The sequence below is a fragment of the Lissotriton helveticus genome, chromosome 10 (genome assembly GCF_964261635.1).
Source record: "Lissotriton helveticus chromosome 10, aLisHel1.1, whole genome shotgun sequence".
NCBI classification, from domain to species: Eukaryota; Metazoa; Chordata; class Amphibia; order Caudata; family Salamandridae; genus Lissotriton; species Lissotriton helveticus.
In genome coordinates, this window is record NC_136071.1 from 1,077,683,143 (window position 1) to 1,077,703,321 (window position 20,179).

Below are 20,179 nucleotides of genomic sequence, written 5' to 3' on the forward strand. Positions count from 1 at the left end.
GCAACGTAGGTATTGTTTTCGGAGTTGTAGGCTGTTTCGAGGGCTTCAGCGCATAGGAATGAGGATTGTAGGTTTCGGTACCGAAGATATTGGCTTCGGAGTGGAAGCTGGTCTCATCGGCCTCGAGGCGTCAGACGCTGGCTTCATATTTTTGTCTTTAGAAGTCGACGGTTTCGGAGCCGGGACTTCTTTCGGTTTCGGTGCCGAGGGAGCTGGTGGGATCGGCACGTGCGGCTTGCTCGGTAAGGAGCTACCGGAAGGCTTGAGTATTTTCTTTGGAGCCGGGTTCGATGGCGGGGCTTTAGAAGTGTTTTTCCGGTCGCGACTGGGCCCCGGAGGCGGAGTGTTGACCTTTGCCTTCGATTTGGGTGGTAGGTTTGGGGGAGGGGCAGTAGTATTCACACGCTGACCCGATGGTATGGAGACATCGGAGTCGTCTGCCTCGGATACGATTTGGAGATCGTCTGAATCTTCTTCGTGAACGAGCGGAACTTCTTCGTCGAAGATATCCACTGGTTCTGGAGCCGATCTCTGCATGTCGTGTCGACGAGCCCTCAGATCTCGAATTGTCTTCTTGGATCAAAAGGACGCGCAGGCTGTGCAGCTGGATTCGTCGTGTTCTGTTGATAAGCACAGGTTACAGACCTTGTGATGGTCACGGTGTGGAATCTTTGCTCCACACTTAGGGCATCTTTGAATGGCATCCTTTCCATGAGGTGTAGGCCTCACGGCGTGGATAGGCCCAACGGCCCGCGTCGACGACCGGAATCGAGCTGATGGAGTCGAGTCGACGTTTATCGATATCGAAAGTAGTTTGGTGAAGTTTGAATACGTTTTGGCGCGTCGAGGTACTTGAAAAGTAGATTTCGAACCGGAGCGGAAAAGTTTCATCCGAACCCAGTGGCGGAAAAAAACAATCTAAGGATGGAGCCGATGCCCATGCGCACTATCGTCCAAGGGAGGAGTCACCTATCTCATGACTACAAAATACTTCTTCCAAGACGACAACATGCAATCATCTGAGCCCAACACCAGGTGGCGATCTAATGCTAAGTCTACAATCTAAAGCTCATATGCCTCGAACATATACTTTTGATGCTGCCTGCAGCTGCAGGGAAAGCTTTCACCAGCAGTGATTAATTAAGCAACTTCCAAGAAGATGGCCATAAAACACCGAGCTAGTTTAAAAAGACATACAGCAGCAGACTCCCCTGACAAGGCTTGTTTTATGAAAGAAAAGAAAAAAAGAGAGAGAGAACGAATGCACGCTAAAATGCATAGAAACAGATAGTTTATTTTCCATGAAAATCATTTACAAACACACTGTGAAGTCAAAGTGCTACCAGATGCTTCTTTTGCCTGCCTCAAGCTTGCGATCTAGATGCACTTAATTACCTGTGACGGAGAAAAGTCAGATGGCCGCTGAGCGCGTGCACGCAATCGTGAACGCAAGCTTGAGGCCAGCAAAAGCCTCTGTTGGCACTTTGAAAATCCCCTTACTAAAGTCGAGCAAGCAGTGCATGCGCTGCTCTAGGCTCAACCTAAAAACATTAACCTTGCGTCACTAACCTAGTGCCGGTGACTGGGATGGTGAGTGACTCTTGGGGCAGTAACTCTAAAGGAGAAATGGTACTCTGTAGCAAGTCCGGTAAAAAATTATGCTGTATCTAGATCCTGACTGCTTTTTTGAATGACAAAACCAAACACCCCTTTAATACTGGTGCATCCCTTCTCTCCATGTAGGCCAGGCAGTCGCCGAGATACATCAAATAGACAGTAGCACCCAAGCACAGCTGTGCACTGCATTACAATTCCTCGAGCAGAGATGCAGAGGTTATGTGGGACAACTGACGCAAAAGTCAGCACTACAACCTTCATGTACTAAAGCAGCGACATTGTGGAGTAAGATACATATGCTGTAAAAGAAGAAGATGATTTAAACAAAAACAAGTGGCACAAAACATATAGAATGATCCCGGGCCCGAAATTAGGGATTCATTAAACTCGAGGGAGGATATTTCTAATACACACTGTACTGAATAAGAAAGGGAACAGTTCAGGGTGTACGAAAGGAGTGGGTGTGATCATACATGGTACCAGCACATGGACGCAATAGTGAATTAACATATCTGAATGATGTTTTCAGCCCTGCCAATAGGTATAACAATTTGAGAACTGGAAAGAACTATTGCACATAGAGTTCTACCCAATATAGAGGATTTTGGCAAATATTATTGGCATTCACGAATTAGAACTTTGAACATACTGAAACTATTTTGGAAATATGAATCACTTATCTAAAATCATCGCACACTGACCTGGCTTACAAATAAGCACATTGAGGAACAGATTTGAATTAAACAGCAAAAAATGAACATTAGTTAAAGTGAGCATCTTCTGCTTGGAAACCTTTATCACTCCAGCACACACACTGAACTCCATCTTTCATTGCTTATCTAGAATGCATTTCAAAACCATTTTTTTACAACTCCAGAATCATATTACCCATAAAACCAACACAAATACCTGTAGTGTGTGTTCTCAAACACTTTAAATACACACCATTGTCTAATTATACAGCTTGGAAAAGCCATTAATTTTATTATTCAACTGACTATAGTGATTTTTTTTAGGATCCACTCACAAATCAATTTTTTATCTTTCTTAGCTGGATCCGCTACGGCACTGACAATCCACATTCCACAACCACAAAAGAGAATTTGATTGCTTGCATTAGGAGTAAATCAAAGTACACAACTTGTCAATATCAGAGTATTAAATTGGGCAAATTTTGATGACCAAAGAGATATTTATGCTCAAACCATATTTTGAGAAATTATCTTGTTCTGTGATCGGCCATATTCCAGGCACGATAAAGTGACAGAAGTAGAATGTGAATCATCTTCAGGGAAGGTAAAGAGTCTCACTTACCGGACTAGGTTCTCGTTGTCTCCAATGCCCTTACACGTAGCGCATTCTGTTCTTAGATCATCAGACTTTATTTTCTTCTGTAGCACTATTGAATACCTTTGCCGTCTTTCTCTGTGAACGCGCTCCTGTAATCGCAAAAAAGTTGGAAAACAAAAGTCTTTGGTTAATGACAATTAGGGTTAACACTTGGCACGTAAGCATGCATTTTGTACATCTGAGTGAAACACTAATAGTCTGTTATACCAACCTCAGGCTTTTCTTCTTCAGTTACAAAACTCCGCTTTCGCTTTTGGCCTCTAGTTCTCTAGAAAAAACATACATTTCAGAAGTTAATGTTGTGACAAAAGAAATATATAATGCCTACTATGAACTTGTTGATGTAGACCAACAAAAACATGCTTTTAGAACGAATTTACCATAATTGGGGAAAAACAAGGGGCGGACATTTTTAAATTTATTTCATTTTTAAGTCAGGCCTCCAACAAACAAAATATACCAGATAAGAGCTAGATTAATGGGCAAATCCATGTTTTTTAGAGTTGTAATGATGTCGAAAAAAGGGGAAACTCAGGCAGATATCAACATGTACTCTTTGCAAACTACCTCAAAACCAACCTGAATGATTTTCCTATTTGGAAATGTTTTACTATCTTCATCTTGCTTCTTCTAAGCAAAGAGTTACAGTTTTACCAGTAATAATTTGTGAGACTACCGAAAGTCATCTCTCAGCATAACAGAAGCCACCCACGTGAGTGCATCAGGCCCCAAGAATGCACAAGGTGGGAAACTGCAGCTTTACCACATGTACTATTTAAAACTAATAAACTTTCAAAAGTAACCACAACTGAAAAGGTGCTGTTCCTGTGATTCAATTGCCAGCATCCGTGGGCATCCTGGAAATTGTACTGATGAATAAGTAACTTATATTCAGGAAACCTCTTTCAGGTAGATTCCTCACTTTGTGAATCTCTCCAGGCATAAGGCTGGATCCGGAAACTCTTTATTAACTTCTGAGCGCCAAGAGGTTGTACCATCGCAAAATAATGATACAGAGATACATAAAAGCGTCAAGTATATGTACTGTCATCAGTTTAATCAACAGACATTCCACTATACAAACACTGAGCATAACCAATAGAGTTTACCTCTCACTGGCAGAGTGTGAAAGCTAGCTTGGAACCTTTTCAATACTCAAAAGTCCACTTCACCCAAAGGAGAGGTAGGTGGAAGGTGAGGAATCTGCAGTTAGTTAATGTTTCCATGTGGAAAAGCAAACCCCTCCCAGGGGGCCAGTCCAACTCCTCCCCCCATTATCCACTTAACTGCGTCCCATTAACCTATAAATTACACCACTGACAACGTGATTTGGTGCCTTAAAAGGTCGCAGTTTATTCAAACATAACATGGTTGTATATTTTGCAATTTCATTAGTCATTTATAAACATCCATGTTATTGTATACTTCCATTGTCTTTGTACATTCTTGTGGTTATTTGCTCCCAGGCAGTATAATTTTGCGAGGTGTCCCTTTGGTCGAGCCTCTGTGTCTGCCGTTCCAGGCTTCAACTTGCTACCGAATTTGGTGGGTGTCCGTCAGGACCTGCCTGGGCTGCAAGTGACGTACCTCATGCCCTGGACCCTTTGATTGGCCCTTCGCATGCTCCTCAGGGCCCCTTCCATGTGGAATCCCAAGGACCCTGTGTGAGCATCTCATCTACTCTGCCTGTGGCTGTATCCTGTCATTTAGCTGTCTCAGTACCTCTGCCATGAGGTATCCCAAGGAACCTGTGGGAGTGTCACAAATCTGCTCTGCTGTGGATGTGTGCCATCATTAGCTCCTTCAGTGCCCCTGCCGTGAGGCATCTCAAGGCCCCCAGCTGCTTGCCAACTCACCCTCTGATTGGGGGGGGGGAGGGGCCGTTGGCTATCTTGGGGCGACCAATCTTGGTCACCCCTACTTTCGCGGGCTTCCGCGATGGGAGGGGGAGCGGAGGAGGGGCTTCCCACCTCTGGGCGGTGTTTGCCCAGGGCCCCCACTGGGTCCTCGCTGCGCCTTCCTCGGCCCGGGTTTCTTACCAAAGTTCTGTAAATTATTCTTCTGATGGATACTTTTAACCGGACATACCTTATCCTGTGAAGAGAAAACAAAACAATGCCCCCTCTAGTAATTGGATTTTACATCAGGAAGCTCTGCAGGACTGAGCGGGCAGAATGACCCTCTATGCGGACTTAAGAATTGATGCAGAGTTAAAAGTTGAGACATATGCACATGCATCTGCCTTCAAGATGTCCAAACCTGAAATGTTCAGAGCTAAAGCTTTAGTCCCAGAATTTTCTCTGGTGTAAAGAGCCTAGAAGCACTCTGGAGGATCCCTTCTGCCTGGACATCAAACACTTTGTTGAACAGGACAATCCATCAGGCCAAAGGCTGCTTCGGAGTGCCTTTTTTTTCTTTGCCCAGCGAACTTGACAAACCGCTGATCATCCTCTAGGTACTGCTTCACCCCATTCTATGTAGAAATAAAGGGGATCCATTTTATGTAGCCCCTTCTCCAATTTAGATGGATGTGAAAGAGTAAAGAATGTAGAAAGCATGATGGACTGCACCACATGGAAAGTTAACACTACTTTTGAGAGAAAGGATACACGATTCCTAAGCCCCAGTGTGAACGAAAAAAATTACCATAACGAGGCTGAACTAAGTCTGCAGCTCAATGATGTGTTGTACAGAAGAGATGACAATGAGAAACACAGTGATCAAGGTGAAAAGATTAAGAGTACAACTGAAGAGTGGCTCAAAATGAGCGCAAAAACATTAGAACAAAACTGATGTTCTACAGCTGCATAATGAAGGCGGCAGTCAAACATATGTGGAAGCCCTTTCAAAAAACAATGGGTGATTTGAATAATGAGGACTGGAAGGGATGAAAGTAATCATTAAAGGAAACAAAGTATGAGTGGAAGGGATGATAGTAATCCTTAAAGGTACCCACAGAAAAGTGTTACTGGGCCAAAGATAACAAGACAAAAGTCTATCAGACATTTTGGTCTGTAGAGCTACAACCTGCTTTTCCTCGCAGCAGATGACAAACCTGGATCATCAGTCTGGAAAAAATTGATATGTTGGAGGGGCAGAGAGCAGCCCAACTTACCACCTCAGATAATACATCTTAGCTCATTAGCTGGTTCCACTCAATCTCTGCACATGAAGTTGTAGGTTGCGGAGGATGAGATGCTGCACCTAATCCTGCTTTTGGGACAGTAGATCCTCTCGAACAGGAAACCAAAGTAGAGGGCAGATGATTAATGGTCAGCAGTTCAGAGTAGCAGATTCTCATGGCCCAATCCAGGGCCACCAGTATCAGCTGTGCTCAGTCCCATCTGAGTTTTTTCCGAACCAGTGAGATCAACAGCAGAGGTGGAAATGCATACAGAGGCGTCTCACTGAAGGCGAAATGTGCCTCCTAGAGACCAGTTAGGAGGAAACTCCAGCTTTCAAAAAGGAGGATGGTGAGTACTTTTAGTGGTAGTAAACAGTTCTATCATGGGTAACGCCCCACTAGGTGAAGATACTTTGTGCCACCTAAAACTACAGATGTCACTCATGATATGCGAGAAGATGCTTGATGAGTTTGTGTGCCATGATGCTGGCGGATCTCATTGGGTGGTTGACATTCATGAAAATGATGCGAGGCGCCAGCTATCGCTGAAGCCTCCGAGATTCCCGGCTGACTCTACTCCGTATCACATGGTTTTGTTCTCCATTAGCACCTGGACTGAGGCAGCCTTTATCAGACAGTCAGTGAGGAACAGAAATACATGAACTCCTGGCTAAGATATGCCCAGTCCACTGATATGACCTTTGTAATGACCCAAGAATGCTGAAGCAAGTCCGAAGTACAGTACAGTAATACAGAAGTGATCTAAATCAAATATAAAGAGGAAGTACTTGCTGTCTACTGCAGAATCAGTGAAGGATAGTATGCATTCAGAAGGTTCAAGGAGATCATCCAGTTCTCAAGCCACAGCCACAATAATGGTCAGGGTGAGGCACAAGCAAACCCTTAATTAACCTGTGCTCAATCCTCTGGTATCTTGACACAGAGCAGTCAGGGAATATGTAAAGTATTTATGCAGCACTTCAAACAGTAATAAAGTGACAACACAACAAAAATCCCACACCAATTTAGAAATAGAGTACATTTTAATAAATAAATCATGACCAAAACTACATTAATCCAAACAGTATAACCAGAGATATGCACTTTTAAAGATTTCTGTAAATATTACGGCAAATGTGGACATCGGGTCGCACCAGACCGGGACAAAGTCAGAAGTTCAGGTCAAAAGTACCTAAAGCCCTGGCTGCTGAGCGCTGCAAGGTCCCGTGTCAAGGATGAGTCGCAAAGCTGAGGCTTTGCATCGGTTCCGAGGAAATATGTCGGTTCTGAGGAGCTGTGATGAGAGGCCTTGCATGCCGTTGACAACGGCTTGAGATCCGAGGTCCGTACCGATGTTAAAAAATCATCAACCACCCAATTCTGGTTACAAGTCCATTAGTCAATGGTCTACAAATGGGCTGACAAAGTATGATTAAAAAATGTGAGGTGGGTCAGAAAGTGCCTCACGTAAGCACCCTTCATGGAGCTACTGGTTGGTAATCACCAGTTTGCTCACTCTGTCATCATCAGCACTTTCTTGACAGACCAGGAGGGCTTGAACGATTATATTGAGTGACATAATGTGGTTAAATTATACCAGTTACTCTATTCAGGCTCGGGTTTGCTGTGAGGCATATATATACAATTTGATAGCCTGTTATGTACATGCTGCCCGGACAAAAGTTAACTAGGAATGTGCTATTCTGTGGTACACTTGAAGCATTGAATCTCAATGGGGCCCCTTCCATGATGGCTTGAAATCTGGTGTTGCCAGGATTTTAACGGGCCCTTATTATTAGGCATAAAATGGCATACAGTTATGGGTACCATATGTTGTGAAATTCAGTCTGCCCACTCCTAATAGGGTTTACGCCGTTTTGCTAGCTGGTTGTTTAGCCCTTAGATAGATCAGTATAATTGTAACCAAACTTAAACAAATTTGTTTGTATTCTCGTTTTTTCTTCTCATGAAATGGCAGATAGTTCAAACATGTTCACTAGCTGTATTTAATACCACTCTAAGATGGGGCCATTTTTTGTTTGAGCCTCCTTGACAAACTAAGTATGTTCAAGATGGCCCCTTGTGTGCACAGCCCGGGACCGGGTCTCAAGCTCATTTCTAGATCAGATTGGCGATCCACTATTGGCCCGCGAGTACCATCCATAGTGATTAGATGGGTTTAGAGCACCTTCAGAGTACTTCTGGCTTCGAGGGGTGTGGCTTCAGGCCCTCTCCCGGGTTGGGCTTTGCTGATATGTATTTTATACGCGCCCGACCTCACTGTAACATTGAAAAGCGAGCGCCCGGCCCGGCGGTGAGTCAGTACAATGTCTGAGGACATGAGAGTGATGTGTGTATTTTAGTTTTTAACTTTTTATTAGATTTTATTAATAACATATTACAAGCAGTTAACTCATCACAATAGATCTTGAACAGATGGTACACTTCAGTACAAGACATTTCATATACCACCCTCCCTTCCCACCCACATTCCAGATTCCTATTCTGGATTATCTTGTCGACCCATGATCTAATGCCGATGGAGAGGTGCAAATATTGCCACGGTATGTATTCCATCACCCCCACACCTTGTCCCACTCCTTAGGGCATCCTCTATTTGTGTAGACTGCATGTTCAGCCAACATGCACCAATCGACATCCAGTTCCCATTCAACTATAGTTGGCAGCTCTGAAACCCCCCATTTGCGAGCGATATTACACATGAAGCCAGTGGTCGGCCATGTCTGGTCCATTCGAATGAGGTCTGTAGCATCCCATATAGTGAGCAGACATATCTTGGGGGATAATTCTAGGGCCGTCCCACACAACTCAACGACCACCCTGCTGACCGCCCCCCAAAATGACTGAATCAAGGGACATTTCCAGAGTATATGATAGAACTTACCTGTCTCCCCGGTGTGTGTGTATTTTTAAACCATTCTCTTTTAAGTACTATTTGACCATCAAACGTTTATATCGGTGTAACAAGGTTTTAACTGCTAATCTCAATGACACCATTATGAGGAACTTCAAGGATGCTAGTTATACATTACAAGCAGTGTGGTGTCTGTATATGAGAACTTAAAACTGCAGTCCGGTTTTGTCATGGAGCGATATTTAAAAAATGTAGAATGGTGGGACTAATCCTATGATTGGATAATTTCTCCCAGAGTTTTGGTTGACTGTCTTTAGCAAATGCATACTTCTTTCACACACTTTCCTCTCTGACTAGCTCTCTCAACCTCTTTCTCTACAGATGCCTTTACATTTACCATCTCTTCTTCTTATTCTCACAACCTCACTATAAACCTGTCCCATCTTTTTCCATTGCAGGTATGCCTCTCAGCTTCTTATTGTCCTTCTACATCACATTTCTCTTTATACTCTTCACCCCTTTCTCTCCACTATGCTCTTTACCTGCCTCATTTGTCTAAACTTCATCTCATTTTGTAGTCTTTCTACCTTGCATCTGTTTTTCCTTAAACCTCACTGTCAAAGTCATCCTTGTGCTGCCTTTACCTTCCTCGAACTTACCTGTTTTTTAATATTACCTCTCTTTCTTCCTTACACCTAAGGATACTACACTAGACTGTATCTTGCTACATGTCTTTCTTTCAATCTCGATCTCTCTCCTTTATTTCAATACCTTACTTATTTCCCTAGCATTCTTTCTCTACCTACATCAACACATCCTATCTTTCCTTCTGTCTACCTCATCCTTCTCTACTTACTCTTTTTGTATTTTTCTTCTAACTGTCCATATCATCTGAGACTACCCCCTTCCTCCTCTACCTAATGTCTTGTGCTATACTGTTCCCTATATGTCGCGGTCCGTCTCCTACACTCTGCCTCGTTCCATTTTTTCCTACTCCGCAAGGTCACAGGTAACTGTCTAGACGAAGAAGTGCACGTATAACAAGCATTTGCAATGCAATAGGTCTCGCATTAGGAAAGTTTGAGCTATTGGTCTTGTAAATGACAATTTTTTTATTTATGTGTTGGTTTTGAAAAAAGCTAAATTAATAGCTTTGTCATTTATAATGCCAATAGTTATAACTTTCGCAAATGTGACACCTATAGCATTTTTAATGCAACATGTTTTGTATTTACGTGACTTAGATGTATTGATATTACAAATTACAATGGCTTTTAATTTTTTTAAATAATTAATACTTAAATAAAAGTGATTGTAATTTATAATGGCAATAGCTTAAACTTTTGTAAATAACTTTTGTGAAGATTATGTTCAGTGTATTTTATTGTGACGAAAATCCAAGAACAGAATTGAAATATTAACATCTTTTTGTGACATTTGTAATAAAGCTTGAAACATTGAGAGAACATATTTGAACCAGTTGTTGAATGGTTGCGCAGATTGATGCTGGGGTGGCGCTGAGTGGTACTGTGGTGGTGCTGAGTGGTGCTGTGGTGATGCTGAGTGGTGCTGAGTGATGCTGTGGTGGTGCTGAGTGATGCTGCTGAGTGGTGCTGTGGTGGTGCTGAGTGGTGCTGTGGTGGTGCTGAGTGGTGCTGAGTGGTGCTGTGGTGGTGCTGAGTGGTGCTGTGGTGGTGCTGAGTGATGCTGTGGTGGCGCTGAGTGATGCTGTGGTGCTGCTGTGGTGGTGTTGTGGTGGTGTTGAGTGGTGCTGTGGTGGTGCTGAGTGAAGCTGTGGTGGTGCGGAGTGATAATGTGGTGGTGCTGAGTGATGCTGTGGTGGCGCTGCGTGGTGCTGTGGTGGTGCTGTGTTGCTGCTGGGTGATGCTGTGGTGGTGCTGGGTGATGCTGTGGTGGTGCTGAGTGATGCTGTGGTGGTGCTGAGTGGTGCTGTGGTGGTGCTGAGTGGTGCTGTGGTGGTGCTGAGTGACGCTGTGGTGGTGCTGAGTGATAATGTGGTGGTGCTGAGTGATGCTGTGGTGGCACTGAGTGATGCTGTGGTGGCGCTGAGTGATGCTGTGGTGGCGCTGAGTGGTGCTATGGTGGCGCTGAGTGATGCTGTGGTGGTGCTGAGTGATGCTGTGGTGGTGCTGAGTGGTGCTGTGGTGGTGCTGAATGGTGCTGTGGTGGTGCTGAGTGACGCTGTGGTGGTGCTGAGTGACGCTGTGGTGGTGCTGTGTGACGCTGTGGTGGTGCTGAGTGACGCTGTGGTGGTGCTGAGTGACGCTGTGGTGGTGCTGAGTGACGCTGTGGTGGTGCTGAGTGATAATGTGGTGGTGCTGAGTGATAATGTGGTGGTGCTGAGTGATAATGTGGTGGTGCTGAGTGATAATGTGGTGGTGCTGAGTGATGCTGTGGTGGCGCTGAGTGGTGATGTGGTGGTGCTGTGGTGGTGCTGAGTGATGCTGTGGTGGTGCTGAGTGATGCTGTGGTGGTGCTGAAGTGGTGCTGAGTGATGTTGTGGTGGTGCTGAGTGATAATGTGGTGGTGCTGAGTGATGCTGTGGTGGTGCTGAGTGATGCTGTGGTGGTGCTGTGGTGGTGCTGAATGGTGCTGTGGTGGTGCTGAGTGGTGCTGTGGTGGTGCTGAGTGGTGCTGTGGTGGTGCTGAGTGGTGCTGTGGTGGCGCGGAGTGGTGCTGTGGTGGTGCAGAGGGGTGCTGTGGTGGTGCAGAGGGGTGCTGTGGTGGTGCTGAGTGGTGCTGTGGTGGTGCTGAGTGGTGCTGTGGTGGTGCTGAGTGATGCTGTGGTGGTGCTGAGGTGGTGCCGAGTGATGTTGTGGTGGTGCTGAGTGGTGCTGTGGTGGTGCTGTGGTGGTGTTGAGTGGTGCTGTGGTGGTGCTGAGTGAAGCTGTGGTGGTGCTGAGTGATAATGTGGTGGTGCTGAGTGATGCTGTGGTGGCGCTGAGTGATGCTGTGGAGGTGCTGAGTGATGCTGTGGTGGCGCTAAATGGTGCTGTGGTGGCGCTGAGTGGTGCTGTGGTGGTGCTGAGTGATGCTGTGGTGGTGCTGAGGTGGTGCTGAGTGATGTTGTGGTGGTGCTGAGTGGTGCTGTGGTGGTGCTGAGTGGTGCTGTGGTGGTGCTGAGTGATGCTGTGGTGGCGCTGAGTGATGCTGTGGTGGCGCTGAGTGATGCTGTGGTGGCGCTGAGTGATGCTGTGGTGGCGCTGAGTGATGCTGTGGTGGCGCTGAGTGATGCTGTGGTGGCGCTGAGTGATGCTGTGGTGGCGCTGAGTGATGCTGTGGTGGCGCTGAGTGATGCTGTGGTGGTGCTGAGTGATGCTGTGGTGGTGCTGTGGTGGTGCTGAATGGTGCTGTGGTGGTGCTGAGTGGTGCTGTGGTGGTGCTGAGTGGTGCTGTGGTGGTGCTGAGTGGTGCTGTGGTGGCGCGGAGTGGTGCTGTGGTGGTGCAGAGGGGTGCTGTGGTGGTGCAGAGGGGTGCTGTGGTGGTGCAGAGGGGTGCTGTGGTGGTGCTGAGTGGTGCTGTGGTGGTGCTGAGTGGTGCTGTGGTGGTGCTGAGTGATGCTGTGGTGGTGCTGAGGTGGTGCCGAGTGATGTTGTGGTGGTGCTGAGTGGTGCTGTGGTGGTGCTGTGGTGGTGTTGAGTGGTGCTGTGGTGGTGCTGAGTGAAGCTGTGGTGGTGCTGAGTGATAATGTGGTGGTGCTGAGTGATGCTGTGGTGGCGCTGAGTGATGCTGTGGAGGTGCTGAGTGATGCTGTGGTGGCGCTAAATGGTGCTGTGGTGGCGCTGAGTGGTGCTGTGGTGGTGCTGAGTGATGCTGTGGTGGTGCTGAGGTGGTGCTGAGTGATGTTGTGGTGGTGCTGAGTGGTGCTGTGGTGGTGCTGAGTGGTGCTGTGGTGGTGCTGAGTGAAGCTGTGGTGGCGCTGAGTGATGCTGTGGTGGCGCTGAGTGATGCTGTGGTGGCGCTGAGTGATGCTGTGGTGGCGCTGAGTGATGCTGTGGTGGCGCTGAGTGATGCTGTGGTGGCGCTGAGTGATGCTGTGGTGGCGCTGAGTGATGCTGTGGTGGCGCTGAGTGATGCTGTGGTGGCGCTGAGTGATGCTGTGGTGGCGCTGAGTGATGCTGTGGTAGCGCTGAGTGGTGCTGTGGTGGTGCTGCTGAGTGGTGCTGTGGTGGTGCTGAGTGGTGCTGTGGTGGTGCTGAGTGGTGCTGTGGTGGTGCTGAGTGGTGCTGTGGTGGTGCTGAGTGGTGCTGTGGTGGTGCTGAGTGGTGCTGTGGTGGTGCTGAGTGGTGCTGTGGTGGTGCTGAGTGGTGCTGTGGTGGTGCTGTGGTGGTGCTGAGTGGTGCTGTGGTGGTGCTGAGTGGTGCTGTGGTGGTGCTGAGTGGTGCTGTGGTGGTGCTGAGTGGTGCTGTGGTGGTGCTGAGTGACGCTGTGGTGGTGTTGAGTGACGCTGTGGTGGTGCTGAGTGACGCTGTGGTGGTGCTGAGTGATGCTGTGGTGGTGCTGACTGATAATGTGGTGGTGCTGAGTGATAATGTGGTGGTGCTGAGTGATGCTGTGGTGACACTGAGTGGTGCTGTGGTGGTGCTGAGTGATGCTGTGGTGGTGCTGAGTGATGCTGTGGTGGTGCTGAAGTGGTGCTGAGTGATAATGTGGTTGTGTTGAGTGATAATGTGGTGGTGCTGAGTGATAATGTGGTGGTGCTGAGTGATAATGTGGTGGTGCTGCTGAGTGGTGCTGCTGAGTGGTGCTGAGTGGTGCTGCTGAGTGATGCTGGGGTGGCGCTGAGTGATGCTGTGGAGGTGCTGAGTGATGCTGTGGTGGCGCTGAGTGATGCTGTGGTGGTGCTGAGGTGGTGCTGAGTGATGTTGTGGTGGTGCTGAGTGATAATGTGGTGGTGCTGAGTGATAATGTGGTGGTGCTGAGTGATGCTGTGGTGATGCTCTGGTGGTGCTGCTGAGTGGTGCTGCTGAGTGGTGCTGCTGAGTGGTGCTGCTGAGTGGTGCTGCTGAGTGGTGCTGCTGAGTGGTGCTGCTGAGTGGTGCTGCTGAGTGATGCTGGGGTGGCGCTGAGTGATGCTGTGGAGGTGCTGAGTGATAATGTGGTGGTGCCGAGTGGTGCTGTGGTGGTGCTGCCAGACATGAAAAGCCGATAAAGAAGCGAGAAGGATTGATACTTGGGCCTCCTGCACGTCATTACCTTTGAGTGGGTTGCATCACACCAGCTCCGTAGCAGACGGCACACATTCCAGTGCACTGGTAGCAGGTGGAGGTGGGCGGCTGGGTGCTACGCATGAAGTTAGTAGGATGTGTACGCCGAGTTACAAACCACCGACTACTGTTTAACCAAGGCTCGGGATGAACAGAATGTGGGCAGGGGCGAGGATTCAGTGCGCAGGTGAACACATATACGAGACAGATCTATCAAAGCTCAAATAAGGCCATCTGAAACTCGATGCTTTGCGGTGCTAAGTTCTAAACTAGCCTGGACAGCTCAGCTTTCTGCAGTACACTTTAAAACAAGGCATCAAATGCGTGCCAGAAGCCAAAATCTGCTGGTCACAAGTTTAAATCTTCCTAGCCTTTTGGGCAACAAGCAAAGGACCATTAAACTGAATGATAAACTGCTTAAGACCGGTATAAAACACTATATAACGGAAAGTCATTTAGATGGGACGCTGAAAGTGCCGAACCATGCACTCCGACTTGTGGCAGAAAGTACAGTAAATGCTAAAATGACTGCCTTTTAGGTCTCAGAAAAAAAGGCTGATTTCCGTTTCTCCTGACTTGGCAATGAATTTTGAGAGCATGGATAATAAATAAAGGCCGGAAGATGATTCGAAACAAGCCATGTATCACGACTTTAGCACACCCGTTTACCGTACCCCATGGCATGGGTAAAGCTAGAGCCATTCATTCCCCGTTCACAGAGCAGGCGCCGGACCTGAATGAAATAACTGAGAAGCATTAGCGGGCTCGAAGAAGTGTCATGTGTTTGGAGTCACTCGGCCATTAAACCTCATGACTCACCAGCACAGGCATGCTGTAATGCTCCTTGCAGCCAGTCTGCAGTGCCGCTGCTATATTTTTAGGTCACTCCCTGGTGGCAGGATAGTAAAGACAGTTTCCATTCACAGATTGGTTTAGATCTCGACTGTAGCTTCCCTGTAAAGCTGCGGAACACAAGAGGCAGACAGGCTTGATACGAAACGAGAAACCCGACATTCAAATTGAGCAGACGGGTGGTTGCACCCACCAAGGTAGATTATTGCTGACTTAGTTAACGCTTTTGTTGCAGAACAGCACCATGAATAAACACAAATCATGTTAGCTTTGTGGGTGTGGTGTGGTTCTGATATATCGGGAGAGAGGGGAGGGAGCCGAAAAGCATGAGGGGAGAAGAAAAGCGCCAGAGGAAGAGATTCACAGATTGGTTTAGATCTCGACTGTAGCTTCCCTGTAAAGCTGCAGAACACAAGAGGCAGACAGGCTTGATACGAAACGAGAAACCCAACATTCAAATTGAGCAGACGGGTCCTTTGAAGTGTGAAGCAGGGGGCGGGGGAGGGATCTCTTTGAAGCACGGCCTCGCGGCCGTGAAAGTGAAAGCGGGATGTTTAGGGGGGAGGAGAAGTGAGGCCGAGCGCGCACAGCGCACGCTGGGGAAGTGACAGATGCCTGTGGGAGGGAGGCTGATGGCTTTGATGTGGACGCGCTTTCCGCATGAGTGCACCACACGAACTGTCCGAAATCCGCGATGGTTTCAGACCTTGGTTTGCCCTCTAACTCTCGTCTATTATCCCTTGCGGGATTAATAGGCGAGACCTAAAGAGGAGAGACAATGCATGGAAAGAGAAATTAGGGCAACTTTATTAGATATTACCAATGGAAATGTGACAAGCCTCAGAACAGCACTTTGATTTTCACTTTTGCAGCAAGAACACCAGTAGTGAGGGAGATATATTTGTGATTACAAGTATTCAGCAACTAAAGCTATCATTTCAAGCAATATAGGCACATCTTACGTATATATTTTGCTCTACCCCACTAGACATCTAGTAAGTCAACCGTAGCATGTGTTTCCTACAATGGCACTAACAAGCTGGTTAGACCCTGAATTCCACATAATATGTATGTATGCAAGTAAAATAAATCTAGACCCAAACTCAAAAACTGACTTTGTCAATGCATGTTCGAGGTTTATTTTGGCTGGCTCACAACAAGCAATTTGAGGTTTTGGCTGCTTTAGCAAGCACCCATTTCTTTTTATTTAAAGATATTTGTATTGGTTTGAAAAAAACATGTAAATCACAAAGCGTTTGATTGCATATATCACAGCACATTTATAACATTTATATAATCAAGGGAATCAGTCATCAGTAAATCAGCCATTAGCCCCTGCATCATTTCCGGTATTCTTTCTCATTTACATGTCTTTGGTATGTGAGGTACATAATTCCCCTCGGTACATGTTCCATTTGCTCCACTTCCCGTACAATTTCTTAGCACATCCTCTGGACTTAAACACTTCTTTTTCTGCTATCATACATTTATTTAGTTCCGGTGTCCAACATGCACACATTTCTGAAGTTTTTTTAAAATATAATTAAAAATTGTTTGACATCATGAAGACCTGAATGTGCCAAAAAAGTGTAATGAAATCAAAGTTGCTCCAAACACGGGTGCCTGGACCTAAACAATCCTTAAGATGTCACAGGTTTAACTGAAATAAAAAAATACTTTCTTGCCCTTGGCGTCAATCCTTTCTACCCAATGGAAAGTAGGAAAATAGTTCATGTTTACTTTACCTGTGAAAGCCTGCACTACAAGACTTTCCTGATTTGGATGTTAGGTCATAACTTTTGGATCACTTGGCACTGGCCTGTGCCGTCTCGCAATCTGTCACTGTAAGAAAGTGGATTTTTTTGTGGCAAATGACTGTCCACTTCAAGGAATAATAAAACTTCTTGCCAAGGTGAACCCTTAAACTCACTTACTTAACCTGAGCACAACCTCCTGGTAGCTATGCCACAGAGCACACATGTTTAAATCTGGGCAATGTGTAAATTATTAACGCAGTCTCAAAACGTTACTAACTTCAAAACACCAAGCAATAAAAATCCCAAACCAAATCAGAAAAAATAGATTGTAGTAAATAGCAAAACAACAAGAAATGTATAAGTGTAACTGGAGATTTGAATTTTTAAAGTTTTAAGTAGAAATAAAGCCAAAAAGCAACAACAATAGTGTATGGAAATGGTAGAGCAGGAGCAAGCTCCAGTGAAAGTCTGAAAGTCAAAGAGTTCGAAAAAGCTTCTAACCACAATTTCACAAAAGGATTTGGCCACATTTTTGAAGAAAAGCATTTGATGTTTCTTTGAAGTATCAACGCAGAATTGGACCTTGACACTTTTTGAGTAAAAATATCTTCCTCGTGCAGGAAGCCACTGAAATTGTAGCCACCTTCATGGAACCAAAAGCTAGATACCTGAATCAGTCTGGTACTGATGGAGCTCTGAAACTTTGGACATTTATCATTGAAAAGTTTATAAGTCTGAATGCAGAATAGGACTTGGCCGTTTCTTCAGAGGTGTGGGGAGTTTTAAATGGAACAAAGCTGAAATGTAATCCGGTGATGCCAGCTAAAGCTCTGAAGGAAAAGTTACAAACTTGTTTATGGTGCCAAAACAGCCACAGGAGTACACTTCCAAGGGCCCACAGGGAAAGTCATTTAGAGTATTCCAGTGTGTCTTTTCAGAGTGTCACACAGAGGCTAACTGCATAGTCCAGTTCAGGTAAAGTGACCACCTGCAGCTAGGCACTTCAGGGAAAATGCAGCCTGTTGTGTCCTTGTAGCCATACAAGAGGTAAGCCAAATGATCACTGAAGTAAATTTCTTTCTCGTGGGCATATGGGGGAGCTGGCCCAATTCTTCAGGGCTCCTCAAGTAAAAGACAGCTAGTCTGATCCTCTGCAGATGTTCCGCAGGTCCAGAAACTGTTCTCAGGATGGTGCCTTGGGGTGCCACATTTATGCCTGGCACAGCTAGTGTGTGGGGGTAACTCCTGGCCTTTCCCCAACCAATGGGATACAAATTCACAGGAGTAAACATACCCACTTTTTACGGAAGTTTTTGTTGACCCTCCTGCAAACAGTGCTTCTTCTTCTCAAACTCCAAGGTGGGAAAACCCTTCTCCCCTTGAGCAGATCTTGTGTCCCACCTATAGGTATGGCCAGGGTAATAAGCATGACCCTCTTCCATGATCACTCAAAACCAGTTCTGGGATATTTCCTCCCACTGGGTTTGGTGCTAGCCAGACTATGGGGACGAAGGTTGGGGACTTTCCAGGTGTTACATAACTTTACTTGTGACAGGACAGCCTCCTATGAAGCAAATTAGGTTCCTAGGCCCACCCAACTGGTCTTTCTGTCAGGGAAAGGAAACACACTCCCTAACTACCAGGCCATTGTCTCTGCTCGTGAGAGCACTTTTTGCACATCATACACGTTCAGTACAGGCTGGGCAGTTGATGGAGAGAAAAGCCAAGTACAGGCTAGGCAGTTGCTAGAGAGCTAAGGCAAATTAGGCTCCAGCAACTTCAGGCAAGGTAAAGTAAACTTTCTAAAAGTTCGTTGTCAAACATATTTAATAAACATTCAACTTCCCCATTAGTTAGGTTTTTATTAAGTAAAAATGAATGGACTATGTAGTCGGTACAACTCAAAAGAGTGTACCGTCTATACATTTACTTTTTATATGTACAAGCTACAGCCTGACAAGTGACTGTCATTTTAGGACTAGTAAGTGGGTGTACATGACCTTTTCTTGTCACACATATTCCACTCTTAACTGGTATCCTAGCTTGTGGGTAGCAAGGTACTCAGGGCTGACTTATTTAATATTATAATCAGGTTTTCCTACTGTTCAAAAATTTGATTTTTTTACCGGCCGGTGCACCAGGGTTCAAGTTGCTGCTGTCAGGCTACACAGGGTAAGGCTTAAGCCATGTTTCCCTGCCACTGTAGTGTATGGTACACTAAGTGCTCCAGTGCACAGGTAATATTGAACTTCCCATGCCATGGTGTATTTCTTCAGCATATACTATGGTCTTACAGGAAAGTTAATTGTGCCAGTCAGTCAGGGTGAAGCCAGCTTCAACATATTTAAATGGTAAGCACATGCACTTTGCTCCTGCTTATTATGAGTAAAGTGTGAAGAGTTCTAAAGCCAGCGAAGCAAATACAGCACAAAATTGTAATTTCCTATAGTCACTAAAGCACAAGTTACTTACCTTTGGTAATGATATATCTGTAAGAAACAGTAGTTAGTGTTAGATTCCTTACCTTAGAATATCCCCAGGCGTCAGACTGGATCCGGAAAGTTTCGCGTAGCAGTACCCCTGCGCGCCGTCGGCGTCGTGGTCGCCGGGATGACGTCGGAGTACTTAGACGCCGCCCTAGCGCGCTGACGTCAGTTCTTGTACATAGCTTTCCGCACCAGGAACGCAGAGCCATGTCGGAGACCGACACTGGTGCCATAAAACTAGGGCCCTCAAAGGGAATACCTCAACCCTAGATATTGTTCCGCAGAACGGGGAGGATGGGTGGGGCGGTAAGGAATCTAACACTAACTACTGTTTCTTACAGATATATCATTCCCGAAGGTAAGTAACTTGTGCATCTGAAAGAAACAGGTTAGTGTTAGATTCCTTATCTTAAAATAGATACCCCAGCAATACCGACCCCGGTGGTTGGTCTGCGGAACAAGATCACACCAGAAAGTCCTGGAGAACGGAACGGCCAAAAAAGCCATCTCTCCGGACTTGGCTGTCCAGGCAGTAGTGTCTAGCAAACGTGTGCAGCGAGGCCCACATAGCTGCCTGATAGATGTCCTGCAAGGGGACTCCCCGACCCAGGGCAGTAGTAGCTGCCGTGGCCCGAGTGGAATTGTCCCTCAGCCCAACAGGGAGCTCCTTTTTAGCCAAGGAGTAACAGACCTTGATGCACAACACGACTCACCGAGAGATGGTCCGTTTGTGCACCACCCGTCCCTTCTTCGCGCCCACGTAACAAAGAGCTGGTCATCCACCCGGCGTGTGTGATCAAGGTAGAAGGAGAGCACACGTTTTGGGTCCAGACAGTGGAGCCTCTCTTCCTCTTTCGAGGGATGCGGAGGCGAAAAGAAGGTGGGCAAGG

General features: G+C 46.3%; 1 protein-coding gene across 10 annotated transcripts in view; it reads right to left on the reverse strand.

Moving 5' to 3' along the window:
* PHF14 (PHD finger protein 14) overlaps positions 1–20,179 on the reverse strand; it is a 1,314,486-nt gene that overhangs the window by 587,552 nt on the left and 706,755 nt on the right. For all 10 annotated transcript variants that reach the window (XM_078663794.1, XM_078663786.1, XM_078663795.1 and 7 more), the window contains 2 exons: positions 3,179–3,235; positions 2,932–3,056 (listed from right to left, as the gene is read on the reverse strand). In XM_078663794.1, the coding sequence (XP_078519920.1) occupies positions 2,932–3,056; positions 3,179–3,235 (182 nt within the window). The remainder of the gene's footprint in view (positions 1–2,931; positions 3,057–3,178; positions 3,236–20,179) is intronic.